We start from the raw sequence: 21,850 nt of genomic DNA, 5'->3' as shown, positions 1-21,850 counted from the left end.
TCACACTGTTCTCTTGGCTGAACTTCCCTATCTTTCCAAATTTCTTGATATTGGCCCCCTGGGAATTACCCAGCCCTCTCGTAACTTCCCTACACCTCAATGCTCCCCTTCATTGTCCAGTCCCAGTGACTTTTCTTCCTCAAATACCCGTGCTGGTTCCTATTTCAGAATCTTATGTTGTTCTCTTTTTCTTAAAATCATCCCCCAGACCTTTGAATGGTCAATTCTTTCCTGTCAGCTTTAGTTTTATCTGCATTATTTGTTATGGATTTTATTACCCCAAAAGGGAACAACTTCTGGCTAAACTGTTCTCTTAGATCCTTTTGGAAAGGTTGATTGAAGGTCAGACAAACTGCAGCTTACCTTCAATTGCTCTATGCAGCCAAGCAGGAGGCACGTGTGCTGGATGTTTGGCGGCGTATCCCATAATCCACATGCTCAAGACACTTGGCCACACCTTCTGGCTTCAGGGAGACCTGGGTCAGGGGTGGGTTGGGGGGAGGATCAAAAAATCTAACAGTGTAGTTCAAAACTTATATGACTTTTTGTTGCTGGTTGTTTTTTGTTTGTTTGTTTGTTTTTGACTCTTTCTCCCCTCCCTTTTCCCCGCCCCTATCTCTCTGTAGCACTCATACTGAATTATAATGAGGTGGTGAATATTAAAGCTTAAGTTTATGTTTAGGTCATTTCTTTTTAACTCCTTGCTAGTTCATATCCTTCTAATTTCCTGTGGAGGGCTAGGAGAGCGCTGAGGAAAGTCAGGAATTATTCTTCATGTCTGTGTTGTTCTTGAAACTCTGTATCCCATCAACCATTGAATTCTTTTTGCATTCAAGTGTTCATTAGGATGCTGAGCTACACACATGCTCTGGTGCTTTTGTAGGGGGTGTGGGTTTAACTAACATCATGGATAGGAATCCGGAGAGTAGGAAGATGAGCAGCATAATCTTTCTATATGCTTCTGGACAACTGAGCAGCCTGGTCTAGACAATCGTTTCTGGGGCTTCACTTTAACAAAAAAAGTCTACATCAAAAGTACTTTGTTTCAGTAGCTATTTCTGCATTCAAACAAGAATCAATATTCCCAATAGCACAGTAAATAGAACAAAAATACAAAAATATAGAATGTGGAACTTAGGGATATTCTGCCCCTATACCTTTCAGTAGAAAACAATGTAAAGATACAAAATGTGAGTTATTAGCTTTCTTTTAATTTGATTTAAAGCCTTAAGAACAAGGGAGCAGAGAATTTTGGATTTTTCACCTAATAACTTTTCCCTGTTGAAGGTTGTTGAGATCTGCTATTTAGGTCAAGCTTCAGCTGTCCTTGATGTATTGACACAACCAAATCAATGTAATCAATGCGCAAAAGGTGCCTTTTATGGAACTTGGAAACAAAGCAAACCCCACAAATCCTTCCCCATGAGTGGTTTCTATATATGGAGTTCTCACCCATAGTCCCTGCAGGAAGAATTGGTGCTGAGTGGCTTCTGAGATGGAGGTGGCCATGTTGTGTCCCACAGGTGCCCACTGTCATGTCCATGGGTCCAGGAATGTACAACTAGGCAGGTTAGCTGCATGTGAATTACTCAAGAAGGATAAAGTGACTATGTGCTTGTAGATTATTGCTCCTCTGAGTATAACTTGATCCTGAAAGAGAATCTGCCATTGATAGTGGCAACAGAAGGAAAAAAGACAGACGAAGAAGCAGGCAGCAGTGACCCTGAACTATCAGAAGCCATGAGTAAAAGCAGAAGCCATTAAGACAGCACAGAGTGAGAGGCAGTTGTTCAGGAGGAACAAAAGTAAGAGAAGCAACATCTGTGCTAAAAACTATGAAATCACCCAGTTAATGGAAATGACACTGGATCTCTTCATCCTCTCATCAGGCCATGGTACAGTCTCTTTAAGGCCTGCTTGTTTTGTGATCCTTACTCTCTTTTTCAAGCCTGGTCTGTGGTCTTTCTGGGTTTCCAATCAGTCCTGGACTCAAAATTAAGATTGTCATCCTCCTGATTTTTAATAAATTTTTAATTTGGGGGATACGAATGAATATTTTGCATGTCGTTGTAAACAAAAGCGGCCAAATATAGTGGAATGTAATAAGGGAATAGGTCAACTGAGGGCAGGTCAAATTAGTGCTCAAGCATTTTGTAAAATTGCAGCTGTTTCTGCCCATCACCATGTGTCCCTGCCGCTGGATACTCCCTTTGCAACATCACTGTTGCCTGACTCACTGTGCTGCTTGTTGAGGAAGGGCTAATGTCACACAGTGCTAGTTATAAAATGATTGATTGATCACCACAGAGGAATTGCAGATCACGGAGGTGGGGATGGGATTCTAACAATGCTCTCAGGTTATTCCAGGGCCCTGAAAACAGCCTTCAGGAACCTGCCTGACAGGAGTGCTGGCTTCAGCCCAACTCCTTGCTTTCCTAGATCCTGCTCATTACCTGGTACCAAGGTGAGGTCAAGGGGAACATGAAGAAGCCCATGCAATTCAACTAGGGCCAAAGATGTCTTTTCTTTCCTATCGCAGCAAGATTTACTCAGCAGGAGTTACCTCTGCTATATTCAGAAATCTTAGGAATTAACAGATGTCACCTGTACACCCCTGACATATGGGAATCTACACATGAAATTGTGCTTCAGTGTGAGTTTCTTTCAAGGAGACTGGCGAGATCAGAACTTGAAGATCCACAGCAAAGACATGAAATGACAGATAAGAGTAGCATAGTCTTAATATGGATCACTGGGTTAAGAAATTTGAAGAATTCATAGATCTAAGCAAAGCAGAGGGTTTAAGCCAGGCTGGCAAGAGAGGCATATATAATGTGCCAAATACAAGAACACTATTATCTAGGAAAGGACTGACCTGACAGGAAGCCTTTTATATGCTTCCTTTGGGAACTGAAGTGAGTAGCTGACTTCTCAGGCCATAACCATCTAGGGCTGGAGACTGAGGCAGAACCAAATGAGGGCACCAGACCTTGACTTTCATTTTGCTGGCATCCATCTGTTCTGCATTTGAACCAACACTTTCATTACAATTGATCTGTATTTGGCTAAGTTACAAATTCCTTTTATGTATGACAAATGTGACTTGTTGTTTCTTCAGAAAAAAATATGGGTGGGGAAGATTCAAAGCTGATTTGAATACCATTGTAGTTGGACACTAATGGGACATTGTACCATCCTCTTGCAATCTTAAATGACTATGACCATGCCTATTTTCTTAAAAAAAAAAAGGACTATGATTTTTCACTGGCTGATTTGGTGTGAATGAGTAAATTATTTTTATTTCATTGCATTAACGGCCAGAACATTGAATGAGCCAATAACTCCCTAGTGTTGCTGAGCTGCAAAGAACTATTATTCGCAATTGAATTTTTATTGATTTTCTTGTGCTACAATGACTTTTCTAACATAGTAGCATGAAAGGAAAATTAGAAAAAGGCCAAATAGGGCATCGGGTGAGGAAAGGGAGGCTGCTGCTTCCCATGTTCTAGCCCCAAATTCAGGACTTACTGGCAGGTGCTGCTGACTCTGAGTGATCTTGTTGCTGATTACACGATTTACAAGTTAGTCAAGGGCCTGGCTCCATCACTTTTCCCTCCTAGTCCCTTCTGATATTTTTGCTTCCAGTTATTCTTGGCCGTGTTGGCATTCTACTGCAGAGCTGACTAGGGCGGAGAGATGGAGAAGGAGCAGAAGTAGACAGGATGATGCTCCAAATGGGCCAGGGCTGATGTTTGTCAGTGTCATTCAAACATACACACTCACACGCGTGAAGGTGAGTAAATGAATGTGTGTTACTTTAACATCATTGTAGTACATTTATCCATTCATGTGTTTGCTTTTCCTAATCATCTTAACTCTTGGAGATTTCATTGTATATGGGTTTAGAATAAATATTCAGATGAATTGAAATGGACTCTCACTCATTCAGTCAGTATTTACTAATAAGTGATTACTATATACCCTTACCAGTACTAGAGGCAAGGCAATCAACAGAAAAAAGGTGTCCTCGTGCACAGATTCCCATGATGAAAATTAAATTAAAGGAGAACATTTTATAATTCACTGAAGATTTAAAAATACAGTGCTTCTTGCTTCCTTCTTTAATAGACATCGTAGGAGTGAAACTTGTATAATAAAAGCCAAACACAAAATATTTCCTCCCTCACTTCTGATTCAGTTCAGTCTAGTTAAGAGGATCTCAGGAACTAATAGGAAAGAGAAATTTTTTGGACATTGATTTTTACTGCTTATAAAAGTAATGCATGTTCATCCCAGAAGTTTTGGAAACTACAGAAAGAAATGAAGAAGATGATTGATATACCCATAATCATCCAGTTGCAGATCTTTGAAATGTTGAGTGGTTTCTCTGTAGGGCTTTTCCTATAACCTATATAGTAATCCCACACCAGTTGCTATTTTAAAATCTTTAAATCATCAATCTTGATGTGTATGTGTGCAGTTCGGTTGAGTCTCCTTATACCAAAAAATGTGACAATTATTATTTTTCTTCCTCCCATAGACCAAGTGAGCATGATTATAAGTGAGATCACAAGGTGGGAATCTATTTATATTCCACCCTCACAGTATATATGAATAGAAGACCAAGTCTAATAAAAGAGTGCCCTTATGTGGTGTGATAACGTATGGAAAGAGAGGTAGATAGGCAAGCATTTTGCAGAGAATTGCAAGAAAGAAACAAGAGAGCATAAAGATGTTTTTAAAAAAAGCATTAAGCCAGTAAAAGTCTGATCGAAACAATAAATGAGGTCTGGTGTGTATTATGTAGGCCTGTGAGTTGCTCTGTCTCTGCTTACTTATAATTTTCTCTGAGAATCTTTTCCTGGAATCACTCACTAGATTTAGTAAGGTAGGTCCCACTGTGATGCATTTTTAGAGAATTTTCTCCCCCTCTATCTCCTCACTCATCTATATACCTCATAATCACTTGTTTAATGTCTATCCTTCCTGCTGAAACATATGCTGTGGGAGGGCTAGAATGGTCTATGTCAAGTTCAGTAATGCACCCCCACTGCCTGGCAGCTGAGTGAATGTAGGAGGCTGTAGCACATTTACTGAAAACTAAATGTAAATTAAGAAAATAGCTACCAGCAGAAACCAGTTTTTAATGCAGATGTACCTATTTTTTTTGGGGGGGGGTAAGTAGATATATTCTGTAAAGATATAATTGCTGCATTTGATGGAAGAAAGTTCTTACTAAATATATATTAAAGATAGAGCTCACTCACTACAAACTACTTTATATTCAAACATTTACTTGCAAACTTTTAAATATTCTTTTTTTAGTTACATTTTTAATTTTGAGATAATTGCAGACACATTCAGTTGCAAGAAGTAATAAAAAGAACCTGTGTACCCTTAGCCAGTTCCCCAAATGGTAATAAATTGTAAAACTGTAGTAATATAACAACTGGAATATTGACATGGACAGAGTCAAGATAGAGAACATTTATATCATTTTAAATAATCTTTCATGTTGCCCATTTATGGGCATATCCACTTCCCTCCTGCCTTTCCCCCTTCTTTAATCCCCCAGTAACCATTTGCTCTTCATATCTACATTGTTGTCATTTAAATAATCCTATATAATAAAAGCCTAATATGCTAAGTGTCCGGTTGTCCAGTCGCCTGTTCAACTAATCAAAGTATAATATGCTAATGATATGCTAAGGCCACTCAATTGCTTGCTATGATGTGCACTGACCACTAGGGGGCAGACAGTCGACTGGTCAACTAGTCTCTATGATGTGCACTGACCACCAGGATGCACAGGCTCCAACCGGTAGGTTAGCATGCTCTGGGGTCCGGCTAATCAGGACTGAGCAAGATGGGCCAGACATGCCCTGGAGCCCTCCCGCAGTCCCTCCCTGTCTGGCCAACATCCTGTGTCCCTCTCCGACCCCAATCATGCAGCAGTGGGGTCCCTCGGCCTGGCCTGTGCCCTCTCACAATCCGGGACCCCTCGGGATGTTGGAGAGCTGGTTTCAGCCCAATCCCACAGGCCAGGCTGAGGGACCCCACTGGTGCACGAATTCATGCACCAGGCCTCTAGTGTTATATAATAATTAAATCATATGGTATGTAAGTTTGGGGGATTAGCTTTTTGCACTCAGCATTATTCTCTGCCCATTCATCTTGGTCATTGTTGTATTAATAGTTCATATCATTTGTAATGTCTGCATGGTATTCCATTATATGAAAGCACCAAAATCTATTAACCATTCCTATATTATTAAATACTTAGATTGTTAGCAATTGTTCAGCATCATAAATGAAGATTTGAGCAAAATCACTATACTACATTTTTATGTAGCTATCTAATCATTGTCTTAAATTATTTTTTCAAGAGTAAATCCTATATAATAAAAGGTTAATATGCAAATTGTCCCCTCGACCAGGAGTTCAACCGGGAGTTCAACCAGGGGGCAACTGCCCCGGCCAACTGCCTGCAGCCTCTCCCTGAGGCCAGCCCCACCCCCAATCACCCCCCCCCCCGCCCCGCCCCAGCCAGCCAGATCCCACCCATGCACAAATTCGTGCACCGGGCCTCTAGTTATTAAATAATATAAGTGAATTTTTAAATAGTAGATTTATTGAGATATAATCCATAATAACAGTAATAAATTCACCTATTTCAAGTGTACAATTTAACAGTTATTTGGGTATTCTCAGAGTTGTGTAACCATTGCCAGTGTCAAATTTGGAACACTTGCATCACACCAAAAAATATGGGGTAAGAGGCACTGTTTTCAATGCCTCTTACCCCACACCCACCTACAGCCCTGGGCAATCACCAATCCACTTTCTGGCTCCATGGATTCATCTTTTATAGACATTTTATTTAAATGGAATCATACATTCCCTAGCCAGTTTGGCTCAGTAGATAAAGCGTTGGCCTGTGGACTCAAGGGTCCTGGGTTCAATTCCGGTGAAGGGCACATGCCCGGGTTGCATGCTCGATCCCCAATGGGGGGCTTGCAGGTGGCAGCCAATTAATGATTCTCTCTTATCATTGATGTTTCTATCTCTCCCTCTCCCTTCCTCTCTGAAATCAATAAAAATATATTTAAAAAATAAATGGAATTATACAGTGTGTGGTATCTTTTTTTTTAAATTTAATAAATCTTTATTGTTCAGATTATTACAATTGTTTCTCCTTTTCCTCCCCCATAGCTCCCCTCCACCCGGTTCCCACCCCACCCTCTGCCCTTACCTCCCTGCCACTGTCCTCATCCATAGGTGAATGATTTTGTCCAGTCTATTTTCGTACCCCCCACACCCCTTTCCCCCTGAGAATTGTCAATCCACTCCCATTCTATGCCCCTGATTCTATTATATTCACCAGTTTATTCTGTTCCTCAGATTTTAATTCACTTGATTTTTAGATTCACTTGTTGTTAGATATGTATTTGTTGTTCATAATTTTTATCTTTACTTTTTTCTTCTTCTTCCTCTTCTTAAAGAATACCTTTCAGCATTTTATATAATACTGGTTTGGTGGTGATGAACTCCTTTAGCTTTTTCTTATCTGTGAAGCTCTTTATCTGACCTTCAATTCTGAATGAGAACTTTGCTGGGTAGAGTAATCTTGGTTGTAGGTTCTTGCTCTTCATCACTTTGAATATTTCTTGCCACTCCCGTCTGGCCTGCATAGTTTCTGTTGAGAAATCAGCTGATAATCGTATAGGTGCTCCCTTGTAGGTAATTAACTGTTTTTCTCTTGCTGCTTTTAATATTCTCTCTTTGTCTTTTGTTCTTGGCATTTTAATTATGATGTGTCTTGGTGTGGTCCTCTTTGGATTCCTTTTGTTTGGGGTTCTGTGTGCTTCCTGGACTTGTAAGTCTATTTCTTTCACCAGGTGGGGGAAGTTTTCGGTCATAATTTCTTCAAATAGGTTTTCAGTATCTTGCACTCTCTCTTCTTCTGGCACCCCCATAATTCTGATGTTGGTACACTTGAAGTTGTCCCAGAGGCTTCTTACACTATCTTCAAATTTTTGGATTTTTTCTTTTTGCTTTCCCGGTTGAGTGTTTTTTTGCTTCTTTGTATTTCAAATCTTTGACTTGATTCTTGTGTTCCTCTAGTCTGCTGTTGGGTCTCTGTATAATATTTTTTATTTTAGTCAGTGTATGTTTAATTTCTAGTTGGTCCTTTTTCATATCCTCAAGGGTCTCATTGAATTTATCAGCCTTTTCTAGGAAATTCTTGAAAAACCTTATAACCGTGGTTTTGAACTCTATATCCAGTCATTTGTTTTCCTCCATTTCTTTTGTTTGTGATCTGTTTCTTTGTCTCTGCATTTTCGCTGCTTCCCTGAGTTGGTAGGGTGGCTTTGTGTGGTAGGTGTCCTATATGGTCCAATGGGTTGGCCTCCCAGTTACCTGAGGTGGACACTCTTGGTGCACCCCTTTGTGGACTGTGTGTACAGCCTTGTTGTAGTTAAGTCTTGATTGTTGTTGGTGTCACTGGGAGGAATTGACCTCCAGGCCAATTGGCTGTGAGGACCCGCTATGTCTATAATGGAAGAACTGCTGTGCCGGAGACACGCTTATGGGGCAGGACTTGTTTCAGTGGGGCTTGGTGCTCACTGAGTCTTCCTCTTGAATGTGTTACTTATGGATGTGAGTAGTTGAAATCTGGTATCGTTTCACACTGACCACTAGATACACTAGCTTCTGAATCTCCAATGGGGTGCAGTTCAGCTACTGTCTGAGGCAACCCAGCAGGAGCTACAGCAAAAACTACAGTTTTCTCCTCTTTGCTTGGGGTTTGGAGGTTTTGGAGCTGTCTGACCAGAGCTGCAGTTTGTTAGGTTAAGTTGCGATAGGGCAGGCCATTTAAATGCAAAAGCTGCTGTGTGGAGCTTGGATGGGTTTGTAGATTGTGTGGGGCGGGGTTTCAAGGAGTCACTAGGCTAGGGCATGGCAAACAGCGATGGCTGCCAGTCAGCCCTCTCTGCGTCTCCACGTTTCCAAGTCCCCACGTCCTGCGCCCCAACACAGTAAACAATGATTGCTGGGCGCATCTCTGCAAGAAAGTTACCCTCACTTTCCAACCCAATGGCAGACAGTCCAGCTTCTCCCCGTAGGAGCTTGGGTCCCCAGTGTCTCCCCAGATACTGGAGTTCAGAGCAATCAGGAGCTTGTCTCCCTTCGAGTTGAAAAATACAGTGCACCCAGTCGCCTGCTGCCAGCCCGATTTGCGCACCTCCGTACCTCAGCTTTTCAGCACTTGTGCACATCTCAATGTTCTTTTCTCTTTCCTTCTAGTTGTAGAACTTCCACTCAGCCAGCTTTCCCGTGGTTCTGGGTGATAGACATTTTGTCTTTTAGTTGTAGTTTTTTGTTTTTATTTTTTAATATATATATTTTTTATTAATTTTTTACAGAGAGGAAGGGAGAGGGATAGAGAGTTAGAAACATTGATGAGAGAGAAACATTGATCAGCTGCCTCCTGCACACTCCTTACTGGGGATGTGCCTGCAACCAAGGTACATGCCCTTGACTAGAATCAAACCTGGTACCCTTCGGTCCGCAGGCTGACGCTCTATCCACTGAGCCAAACTGGTTAGGGCTAGTTGTAGTTTTGAAATTGTTGTGCGAGGCAGCAGTTTAGGTGTTTACCTATGCCTCCATCTTGGTTTTTCCCCAGTGTGTGGTATCTTGTGTCTGGAAGCTACAAAGCCTGTTTGGATAAGTAAAGGGACATATTAATGGTTTTTTAGTTGATGTAAAAAAGATAATGTTTCTTTAATAAATAGTGATATTATTCCTTCTAAATATCTTCCTTAGCCATTTGTGTTTCTTCTTTTGTAAATTCTGTTTTCATGCCCCTTTGCCATTTTATTTTAAGGTATTTATCCTTCTCACTGTCCTTTACATGTGTCTTTTCTATATTAAAGCTGTTAAGCCTCTGCCTATAATTCTGTTTATAATGTTTTAAATTAAACTGATGTTTAATTTTGACAAAATATTATCTATCAATCATTACTTTTCTTAAGTGTTTGTTGTTCTTTCAGTTTTAGGTTTAGAACGGTCTTCCCCATCCTAAGATCCAACACATATTTTAATGCTGCTGTAGTTTTGTCCTGTTATGCTTCCAGTGCTCTTGAAAGGATTTTACATGTATTGGCATTTCATTTTCACAAAAAAAAACAACAACAAACTATAAAAGGAATTATTATTCTCATTTTATAGATGAGGAAACTGAGGCAAAGAAAGATAAAGATACTTATCAAGGTGTTAGTAAGCCCGAGACCCAGAATTCAATTAGATACTCTGGCTCCAGCCCCGACCCTCTTCCATGGTTTGCAGTCCTGCCTAGTGAATTTCTGGGACACAAGACCTATTTAAATGTTCAATATTCACTAGAGGCCTGATGCACGAAATTCATGCAAGGGGCTCGGCCCTCGTAGCTGCAGCAGCTGCCTCAGCCCTCGCAGCCCCGGCTTAGTCTGGAAGGTTGTCTGGAAGGTCATTTGGCCGTCCAGTCTAATTAGCATATTATGCTTTAATTATTATAGGTTAGTTATTATGCATGCTTTTGATATATTATGTATTTCTCTTTCCAGAGGTTTTGGATAATTACATAAATAATTTTATATATTACAAAAAGTATTTCAATTTATTCTTAAGTGGTTTTAATTGCCCACTGCCAGATTTTATAAAAACCCAACTTCCAATTACTTAATTCATTGTTTTGCATATCTTTTCATTATTTGTTTTATTTAAAAGGTAATGTTTTCAGGAAGGGTATGAGGCTGATTAAAATCGCTTGGCTCAATCATGTCTGAGACTATTGTCAGTTTGCTCATGAATAATAGCTTGTTTGGGAATAAAAAATTAGTACCTATGTGTTTTTTTTTTCTAAAAAACAAAAACAGACTTGATTAATTATACTCTGGTATACATCAGAGTTCTAGGGAAAAGTTCTAATCATAGCCTGATTATTTTTTCATTGTCAGTTACTTTTTAAAAAAAAAAATTGAGATATATTTGACAAAAGCATTATATACTAGGTAACTTTAAAGTATGCAATATGATGATTTGGTATATGTTTATATTGTGAAATGATTACCACAGTGAGGTTAGTTAACATAACCATTACATCACATACTTACTTTTTTTTTGTAGTGAGAACATTTAAAATTTACTCTCTTGGCCCTGGCCTGGTGGCTCTGTTGGTTGGAGCATCATCCCATACACCAAAAGAGGATGTGGGTTCAATTCCCAGTCAGGGCACATACCCAGGTTATAGGTCTGATCCCTGGTCAGGCTTGTAGGGGAGGCAACCTATCAATGTATCTCTCACATTGCTCGCTCTCTCTCTCTCTCTCTCTCTCTCTCTCTCTCTCTCTCTCTTCCTCTCTTTTTCTTTCTACCCCTCTTCTCTCTCCCTTGATCCCTCCCTTCCCTTTCCTCTCTCTAAAATAAAAACTTATCCTGGGATGAGGAGTAAAAAAAATAATTAAATTAAATTACTCTTTTAGTAACTTTCAAGTATTTAATACAGTATTGTTAAGTATAGTCACCATGCTGTATGTTAGGTCCCCAAAACTTATTTATCTTATAACTGGACCAACATCTTCCATTTCCCTCACCTCCCAGCCCCTGGTAGCCACCAATTTACTACTTGTTTCTAGTAATTCGGCTTTTTCAGTTTCACACATACATAAGATCCTACAATATTTGCCTTTCTCTCACTTTTTTCATCTAGCAAATGATCTTAAGGTTCATCTGTGTGTGGCAAATAGCACTGAGTAATATTTGTGTGTGTGTGTGTGTGCGTGTGTGCATGTGTGTGTGTATGTGTGTTTGTGTGACATTTTCATCCATCTATGGACACTTAGGTTGTTTCCATGTCTATAAATAATGCCTCAACATAGAGGTGCAGGTATCTCTTTATTGTAGCAATTTTATTTCCTTCGGGTACATATTCAGAAATGGGATTGCTGGATCCTATGGTTGCTCTATTTTAAACTTTTAAGAAACCTTCATGCTGCTTTTCAAAGTGACTGCACCAACTTATTTCTACCCAAAGCGCATAAGAGTTCTTTGTGCTCCACATCCTCAGCAGCACGTATCTCTTGTCTTTTGGGTAATAGATATTCTACAGGAGTGAAGTGGTATCTAACTGTGGATTTGGTTTGCATTTCTCTGATGATTACTGATGTTGAGCACCTTTCCATGTATCTGTTGGTCATGTGTATGCCTTCCTTGGTAAAATGAAGTCAGCTCCTTTGCCCTTTTCTCCCCCAGCACCCCAGATTATTTGTATTTTGCCTATTGAGTCGAATGCGTTTCTTATATATTTTGGATATTAACCTTTTATCAGACATGTGGTTTGCAAATGCTTTCTTCCATTTTGTAGGTTGCCTTTTCACTTTGCTGGTCATTTCTTTTGCTGCACAGAAACTTTTTAATTTGATATAGTCATACTTCTTTATTTGTGCTTTTGTTCCTTGTGCTTTCGTACCAAAACCAATGTCAAAGAGCTTTTCCCCTATGTTTTCTTCTATGAGCTTTATGGTTTTAGTTCTTACAGTTAAGCCTTTAATTCATTTTGAGTTAATTTTTATGAATGGTGTAAGCTAGGGGCCCAATTTCATTGTTTTACATATGAATATCCAGCTTTTCCAGCATAATTTATTGAAGAGACAACTCTTTCATTATTTAATATACTTGGTCCCCTTGCCAAATATTACTTGATTGTATATTTGATGGTTAATTTCTGGACTCTTAATTCTGTTTCATTGGTCTATATTGTTTCTATGCCGGTACCATACTCTTTTGATTACTAAACTTTTGTAATAAAGTTTGAAATCAGGACGTGTGAAGCTTTCAGCTTTGTTTTTTCTCAAGGTGGTTTTTGCTCCTCAGGGTCTTTTGGGGCTTCCATGTGAATTTTAGGATTTTTTAATATTCCTGTGAAAAATTGAAATTTTGATAGAGATTGCATTGAATCTATACATGGCTTTGGGTAGCATGGACATTTTAACAATGTTAATTCTTCCTATTCATGAAAGTTTTAGTTACTTCTGCTTATTTACTACAAATAAACTTGTAAATAATTATTTAAAATTTCCTTAATTATGTCAAAATTTAAATTTTCAACTATGACATATCTAGTATCTTTTTAAAATGATTTTGCCATGTATCCAATGACCTCTTTTGAAAACACAAGTCTATTTTTTAGCTCAAGGATTAATTATTATGATTGTATTAATTATCATTTCTTTCAGCTTATTGTCTTCTAACATTCCTATTATATTCAATTATATTTCCCTATCTCAGCATTATCTCTTGTTCATTATTTCATCTTTTCTTCATCATTAACATTGTGCTATTTTTCTCTTAGCTTACTTATTCAGCATGTATTTGTTAAGGACCTGCCCTGTACCTGATATTCAGTAGGCACTGGAGATTTAAGGGGGAGCATTTCAGATATAAACCCACCTTCATAGAACCAGATCTAGTGAGGAAAACAAATGGGGCAAGCAATTATAAGAGCTGTACTAGAGGGAATTTCCTAAACTGGAATTTCTTGGTTCCCAAGCTATTGCCTCCCATCGCTCTAACCACTGGTCTATAATTTGTGACACTTGGGCTGGGACTCCCTGGCCAGATCCACCAATAGGAGCACCAGAGGAGACTGGCCACAGGAAGAGGGAGGCAAGGATACTTCTTCCTGCTCATTTTTTGTCCCTGTCAGCATCATCCTAGCAGAATTTCTTCATCTGGGAAGTGCCAGTTGACTCTTATTTCCAGCTTTTTTTTTTTTTCATATGCTTGCAGAACCAGCTTAATGATGCCCCCTCGAGATGCCAGCACTCGTCTGGTGAGCAATCCTTCTTCAGAGGTCTGGGTCGCAACTCCTTAAGTCCTGAGGCACCAGTACTCACCGTCCTCTCCTTAGACATTTGATATCTCTCTAAGCTTCAAAATGCTATAACCCCCATCTCACCCTTTGTTCCTGCATCTCCCCCCCACTTCCAGGGTGGGACCTGCTTCCCACAGTTCCCCTTTGACCTTTTTATTTCTCTGATTATTTACATTAATATTTTCTGTTAAAACAACTGCTGTGCTATGTTTTACACCTGTCTTCTGTGTCATTAGTTCAGATTTCTGCAATATTCAGCATGCTGTTTACCGTCTCTATGACAGATATATTACTAATTCAGCAGTTTTGATTGTATATATTTTTTCCTGCATAGTGTCAATTTCCTTGATGTCAGATGTTATCCTATTTATAACTCCCTGTTCTAGATTCTCAGTTGCTATTTCCTTTTAACTTTAAAGAACTTAAATTACAAATTATCTAAAATGTCTCTTGTTTTGTATCTTAAGAGGAAGCCATTTAATTTCAGTTCTATGAATTGTCTCCCTTATTTTTTAAAATATATTTTTATTTATTTCAGAGAGGAAGGAAAAGGGAGAGAGAGATAGAAACATCAATGATGAGAGAGAATCATTGCTCAGCTTCCTTCTGCACGCCCCCCACTGGGGATCCAGCCCTAAACCCAGGCATGTGCCCTGACCGGGAATTGAACCCTGACCTCCTGGTTCATAGGTCAATGCTCAACCAATGAGCCACACTAGCCAGGCTGTCTTCTTCATCTTACCTAATAATAGACAAACATGTAAATTGACCATACCTCCGCTACACCACCACCCAATCAGGAGTGGTATGCAAATTAACCCAACAAAGATGGCAGTTAATTTGCATACACAGGCGCCAAGTGACGGGGGCAGGACACTTGCCCCATCCCCGGTCTCTCAGGGCCTTTGGGCAGTGTTGGAAGGAGGGCCAGAGCGGAAAGAGGCGGCACCAGGGCCTGAGCAGAAAGGAGCTAGGCCGGAGTGGGAAGGCGGTGCTGGCAGCCAAGGAAAGGAAAGCCCATTCTAGCACGAATCTTCATGCATTGGGCTTCTAGTTTTATTATAATCCTTTTTATGTGGCTGGGGATGTTTTCCGTACTATTAGAAGTTGCATAGGTTCCCATCTGAATCTTTCAAGCCTTGGAACTAAGATAGGTGATAAAAGTCTTTAGTTTGCCAATTCAGAAGCCAATTAGTTTGGGTGACCTTTGGTGGGAATCAGAGGGAGGATTGAAAGCATTTACCTCTGAGTCTAAGAGTTTATTTCCATAATTTGGATTATATTCAGTATCTAGCTGAAATTTGTCTGGTATATTTGCCCTCTTTGGGAGTCCAGAATGTCAGTGTCCCTGCCACCAGTGTTAGGTGCAAGCCAGGCCTTCGTGGTACTTGGGGTTTTCACTTGGTGTGATATCTGGTTCCTGAATGGCTGGCTGCCTGTTAGGAGCTGGACCAGATATATGACACCCCAGTTGTTCTCTAACCCCCTACTCCATTTAATCTTTGAATCTCCACATTGAGAGGTGTTGATATGCTTCTTGTTGGAACTCTTCCAGTTATTTCAAAGGTCAATTGGGAAGAGCAAGAGGTTGGGTAGATCCTTTCTTTAAATGATCTTCGTTGTATGGGATCTACTAGAAAGGTCTTAAAGTTTCTTGTTTATAGATAATACCCGTTCCTATATCCCATAGTCAATACAGGGCTTTCCTTTTTATATACATATTTACTAGTAATTATCTGTTTATTGAACGATTGGTTTTCTGTGCTTCATGGAGTTGATTACCTGGCATTGTCAACCTGCATTCTTTATTTAGCACCACTGAGCAAGAATTCCTTTAAGAAATCATGCAATTAAAGAGATGAAAAAAGTGACAAACACAGCAAACAAAATTCGCCACAAAAACACAACCCTTTCCATTAGCAAACTGATGTCTTGTGTTAGTCACTCACTCTCTAATTTAGACTAATTTCTGTATATTTCTAATAAATAAATGAGTCATGTGGAGAAGGGATTTTTGGCTCAAAGATATCTTGTTGGGAGAGCAAAGGAGAGTTTGTGGTAAGAGTGTGGAGGAAACGTGAGATTTTTTTTAAATCTGGAGTTTACGCGCAATCCCTTCATTCACAGTTTTGTCATCAGTTATGTGACCTTCATCACACTTAAAATGAGAAATCTGAATCATAAAGGCTGTGACAATATATGGATCTCCAACAGAAGGAAGCTGGCCTTACCATTTGGGGACAACAGAGAAATAAGAAGATGGGTCCTGCCATTTGCCTGCAGTACAAGCCTTTTTGAGGATCTTTTGCCTCCTATACACTCATGCAGATCTCAGAATATACAGCACCACTGACAGAAGACATTGGTTGCCTCTGGGAGGGAAAACATTAAGAGTAAAATTCAAAAGCAAGTGAATACATGGATTGCTGTGCTTGTTATTCATCGAGTGTTTTTGACTTGCTAAAAGCAAGTTTAATGTATTTATAAAATTTATAAAGATGTAACTGATTCTGGAGCTCTGCTCTTTACAGGGAACATATTTCATGTTATTGTAAGCACTGAAGAAAATTAAATCAATAAATCCACAGCCTGTAATTTGAGATACTCAATTGAAGAAAAAATACATTGTCAGGGAGGGAGGGGGATCATTTACATGGAGAAGGACTTGTAAAACTGTCTGTGCACTCCTATGCCGAGCTTTCAAGTGACTGCAAGAATTCAGCTGGCGCTGTAAAACTATTCAAGTGTTGTTATGACACCTCGATGGAAGCAAAGGTCAAGTCCCCCTGTTGTTCATGAAGCATCTGCTCAAGTGGAAAGCCATGCAAATGAAGCTCTTTCTGAACTGCCCATGCGTCCTTTTCCCTGAGAAAGCTTTGCTGGTGCGCAGTCAGACCGCATGTCCGGAAGCGTGGTGAATTTCTCACTGGCATCGATGCTCTCTGTGACCGCTGGCCAGCCAATGACCCTCTTCACGCGTCTCCCTTCCACGTGTAAAAGGTTAACAGTGCCGCTTGTTTACAAAGTGCCTGGAGCCCTCCGTGAAGGGCACTACACAGATACCCAGCACTTGTGTTTGAATAGAGGGCACTGCATTTTTAATTATGTGTTTGGTTGGCTGGATTATAGATTTTATTGTGGTTCAATGTGGCCCCTTCTCCCTGGTTACAAATAAAAGACTAATAGGTAATCTCACTCTATTATCATCTTCTAGAGCCCCTTCGAGGGTTAAGGAAATGCCAGAGGTTATAGATTAATAATGTATTCTTTAGTTAATAAAAAAAAAAATATCACACATATCTCAGCTGCATAATAGCTGTGGATGGCAATTTATTGGGCCAAGTGTTTCATCTGTTGCTAAGCAGATAATGCCGGCAAAGACTCATGAAATGAGTTTTGTTTTTCTGGCTCCCCAGTAAATCTTTTATCCTCTTATCAATATCAAGCATTAAGCACAGTTTTGTTAAGGTTTATTTTAAATGTGCTTGTGCATATTTGGGGAAATGGTTCTCGCATTCTGGAACTCCTGAAACAATGAGTTTTGTGTGTGTATCTAGGTCGTGACAGTAAGCTCATGTTTTTACTGTATTTGGAGCAAATGTGAGTAATTCTGCCCCTGGAGCTAAGTGTCCTATATCTCCCACTTCTTTGCAGATTTACGGAAGAACTTCGAACAAGATCCGCAGGGAAGGGAGGTTCCCATTGAAGGCATGATTGTGCTGCACTGCCGGCCGCCGGAGGGAGTCCCTGCTGCCGAGGTGAGAGGCACCTGGGACAGGCCTGTTCCCAAGTGGGAGGGCGGAGTCCTGTGTGCTCATCCATGTGGAGTGAAAGCCTGTGTCTGGCATCCTTGCCCTCTGGGCCAAATGATAAAGGTGGTGAAGAAATAATGAAGGCAATAAGTTGGAAGAGGAAATTGCCTCTCGTCTACTTTCTTGTTGACACTGAGCTCTTGCTAGGCAGCCTGGGTAGGATTTGGTCTGTGTTCTTGCTTTGGTGGCCTCAGATCATGTAGGTGGCACCCTCTGTGTCCTCCGCCGGTCACCTTGGGCACGCTGATGTGCACATGGTTAATGGACCGATCTGAGCTCTAACCAGCAAGGCCGTGGGAGTGAGTGTCCAGGGAAGGAGCGTCCACGTTCAGTGGTGTTGGCGTGTGCTCATTCTTCACTGGCTCCTGGAACATCAGTGAGCCTTCGTTAGGTTTCGGGCGCTGTGCTGACCTGGTGTAAAAGGGGCTGACGCCACACGACTGCGATCTGTTATTCTTTCTTCTCAGTGAGGACTTTATTTTTCGCATGTTCTGCCATATTCTTTGAATATAATTGTCAGTAATAGGACACTATGATAACAGGAGGGCTTCCTGAACCTTCCAGTCGCTGTTAAAGATGGTCTGAGAGGCTAGGAATACAGTGACTAAGGCAGTGTTGGCGGAGGCTGGCGCGTCAGAAATACCAGGAGTGCTTAGTAGACCTGCAAGTTCATAAACCCGGGCCTGAGTGGAGCCTTGCACAGTGTGGCTTTTCTCTGGGAAGCTGGGGAGCTGTCCTTCGAGCTCCGGTTTAGTCACTGAGAAGCAGAGGTCTTTTAAAAAGTCAAATAAACAAAAGAAAACAAAAGGAGCCTCTGCTTCCCGTTTTAGCTAAAGGTGTTGTGGGATTTCATAGTTGAGCAGACAAAGGAGCAGGAAACATAAAGGGGAACGGAAAGACACACACACACCGGCCTCCGTAGACAGAAAGGGTGCTGGGCGGACAGCAGTCAAGGTTCTAATGGTTCAGAGAAATGAAGCAAACGGACTTGAAAATTAAAGCGAACATTCCATGCATGATATGAAATGATTAGAAAGGAAAAGGCTTATTTTTTTTTTAGGTTTTTATGTAATGTGAAAGAGAAAGATATTTGATTTTTTTTTCTTTGCCACCACCTTGCTCCTGAGCAGGTGCCAGGCAGCCGGGCGTTCGGTGCCCAGGTGAACGTGTCAGCCTCATTTAAGGGACGCCCTAAGCGCTCCTGGGGGTCTAATTTGGGCATCAGCAGTTCACTCCAGTCACTACCCATCTCTCCAAATCCCAAACACTCACGCATATAAATGTCTCGCCTGTGTCACTGGCTGCGCGAACAGCCAGGCTTCCTTCCAAGCCTCAGGCAGGTCGCCGCTGTCAACTTTGGCAGAGAAACGGGGAGGAAGGTCACGTTTTTATTAGCTCCCTGCCGGTGGGAACCTATCGTTCTCACATGTCTAGGAATCAATTTTTACAGCTGGAAGAGAACTTTGATATTTACCTGGCACAGCCTTTGAATTTTAAAGGCAAGAAAACTGATGCTCAGATCAATGACCTACCAAAGGTCTTGCAGCCATTTAAGGGCTAACTGTGTTTAAAATCTTTAAACAGCTCCTCAAAGCACTCAGGGTAAAGGTCTCTGTTCTCCTGGTGCCTTACGTGGCCCCACGTAATCTGGCCTGCTGTTCTCTCTGACCTCATCTTCTGCTACTCTTCATCTGACCCCCCTATAGCCACACTGGCCTCCTCACTCCTCCTCGGGTGTGCCAGTCATGCTTGTACCCCAGGGCCTTTGCACATGATGGCCCCTCTGCTAGAACATTCTTCTGCAGCTAATAAATTGCTTCACCCCTCCATTTAGGCTTGCTCAAATATCACCTGCTCAGTGAGGCCTGCTCTGGATACTTGATTGAAAGTGTCACTAACCCACCCCCTGCATATACTTTCAAGCTCCCTTCTCTGCTTTATAATTTCTCCTTAGCTCTTATCATAAACACACTACTGTATTTACTCTGCTTATTGTCTGTCTACTCCACTAGAATATAAGGTTCATGAGGGACATTTTTCTTTATTTTTCTATTGCTGTATCTCCAGAAAATAAGAGACTGCTCTTAGATCCAGGGGCTCAGTAACTGTTTGTTGGCTGTGAATGAAAACTAGTTTTCTATATTGATGAATATTTGAGGTTATATGAGGGCCTACCTCAGACAGAACTGTGAAATCCATTAGACTGGTGTTTTTCTCCCATTCTGGTACTAGCAAGTGAGTAAAACATCCACCTGCTCTTTGAAGACATAACTAATAAAATAAATGACTAAAAGAGAGAGGACAAAGGAGAGAAATATAAAGAATGTGCAATCTGGTAAGATAATTGCGAGGAGGGAAACTATACCTTGGTGTGTAAATGCATCCATGAGTGTGCATGCAGGCATACACACACCCCTACCCACACCTCTTCTCTCTCTCTCTCTCTCTCTCTCTCAGCTTTCCAGAGGCTGCAGGGGAGCAGGGGATTAGGAATTTCGGGACTTCAGGGCTCTTCAGGGCTGTGGTTGGAAGAGGGGGTTCCTGTGGGGACATGGGCTGACCTCTGGGAAGCAGCATTCCTATCTGTTCAACCACTGGGGCAAGGCTTTACCCGGAAGGCTTTACCCGGTTGAAGCTTGGAAACAGCCCTTTGCACATCCCTCCACACTTCTTGCCTCTGTTCTTGAAGGCAAATGAGTTCCGCCTGTTCACTCAACTCATTCTCCATCTTCATTAGCTTCTGAGGGTGCTTTTCAGCTGTCACCACAGGAGCAGAGCGGACCTGAAAACTTCCAGTGGCCACACAAACCAGTGTCAGTGGCAAAATGTTTGGAAGAGATGCTGAACAGGGGAGAGAGGACTCAGTACAAACGTATCCAAAAGAAAGTGTAATTTCTTTTCTGGTACCTACCCTCCTGTCAGATTTCCAAACTGTAGGGATTCACTTTCTCTATTAGTTACCTAGGGCTGCTGACAAATTACTACAAACTAGATAGCCTAACACAATAAAAAATGTATTCTCTCACAGTTCTAGATGCCAGAAGTCAGAAATCGGGATGGAGGCAGGATTGGTTCTTCCTGTGGGCTCTGGCAGACAATTTGTCCATGCCTCTCTCTTAGCTCAGGGGTTTTCGGTGGTACGTGGTGCGTAGACACATCACTCCAGTCTGTACCTCTGTCTTCACATGGTACTCTCCTCTCTGTGTGTCTGAATTTCTCTCTTCTTTTTTTAAAAACATATTTTTATTCATTTCAAGGAGAAAGGGAGAGGGAAAGAGAAATAGAAACATCAATGATGAGAGAGAATCATTGACCGGCTGACTCCTGCACGCCCCACACTGGGGATCCAACCTGCAACCTGGCATGTGTCCTGACTGGGTATTGAACCATGACCTCCTGGTTCATACTTTGACGCTCAACCCCTAAGCCGTTCCGCTGGGCTGAATTTCTCTCTTCTTATAAGGACACAGTAACTGGTGAAGGGCCAACCTTGATTCAGTATGGCCTCATGTTACTATTCTAGGTCACAGTCCATCTGTAAAGACCTTATTTCCAGATCAGGTCATATGCACAGGTTCCGTGTGGACGTGAAATTGCAGGGGGCACTGATCACTTCAGCGCACTTCCCATTCTCCCTTTGACATCACATCACTCTTTCATGTTAATCATGTATGAGTTTTAGGAATAAATTTTCGAGTCAGGCTGGCTAAAATTAAAGAGGGCTATTCTGATTCTGAGGAGCAACTGGGGCTAGAGGGTGGTTTAAAACACAAATTCTGAGCTGGGAGCAGGGGAATAGCTCTGTTTCCTATATTTTATGTGATAGATGGATATGGAGAGTGTTTCAACCACACTGTGGAATGGGCTATTGTGGGGCCCTAGCAGGCATTTATAGCATCATCTTAATGCAGGCAAGCGTCCCCGCTCCCAGCACTTGAGTTATTTGGAATTTCACTTGTTTATGAGCTGATACTACCTATATCTGTGCACCAGTATTTACAGCTCCTTGTCTCAGCAGTAGCTCGTGCAGTAGTTATTACCACCATCTGTGTTGTTGTAGAAGGGAAGGCAGAAAGAGAGCGGAGAGCTGAGGAAGAGAAGGATGGGGAAGGAAAGTGCA

The 21,850-nt window shown here is 41.2% G+C and overlaps 1 protein-coding gene across 1 annotated transcript in view; it reads left to right on the top strand.

Moving 5' to 3' along the window:
* UNC5D (unc-5 netrin receptor D) overlaps positions 1-21,850 on the top strand; it is a 502,716-nt gene that overhangs the window by 304,718 nt on the left and 176,148 nt on the right. Inside the window, exon 4 of the mRNA XM_008146184.3 lies at positions 17,573-17,676. Coding sequence (XP_008144406.1) covers positions 17,573-17,676 — 104 coding nt within the window. The remainder of the gene's footprint in view (positions 1-17,572; positions 17,677-21,850) is intronic.

Source organism: Eptesicus fuscus, chromosome 8 (genome assembly GCF_027574615.1).
Source record: "Eptesicus fuscus isolate TK198812 chromosome 8, DD_ASM_mEF_20220401, whole genome shotgun sequence".
NCBI lineage: Eukaryota > Metazoa > Chordata > Mammalia > Chiroptera > Vespertilionidae > Eptesicus > Eptesicus fuscus.
The sequence above is the reverse complement of the archived record's forward strand: the minus strand, read 5'-3'. Positions and strand labels throughout refer to the sequence as shown.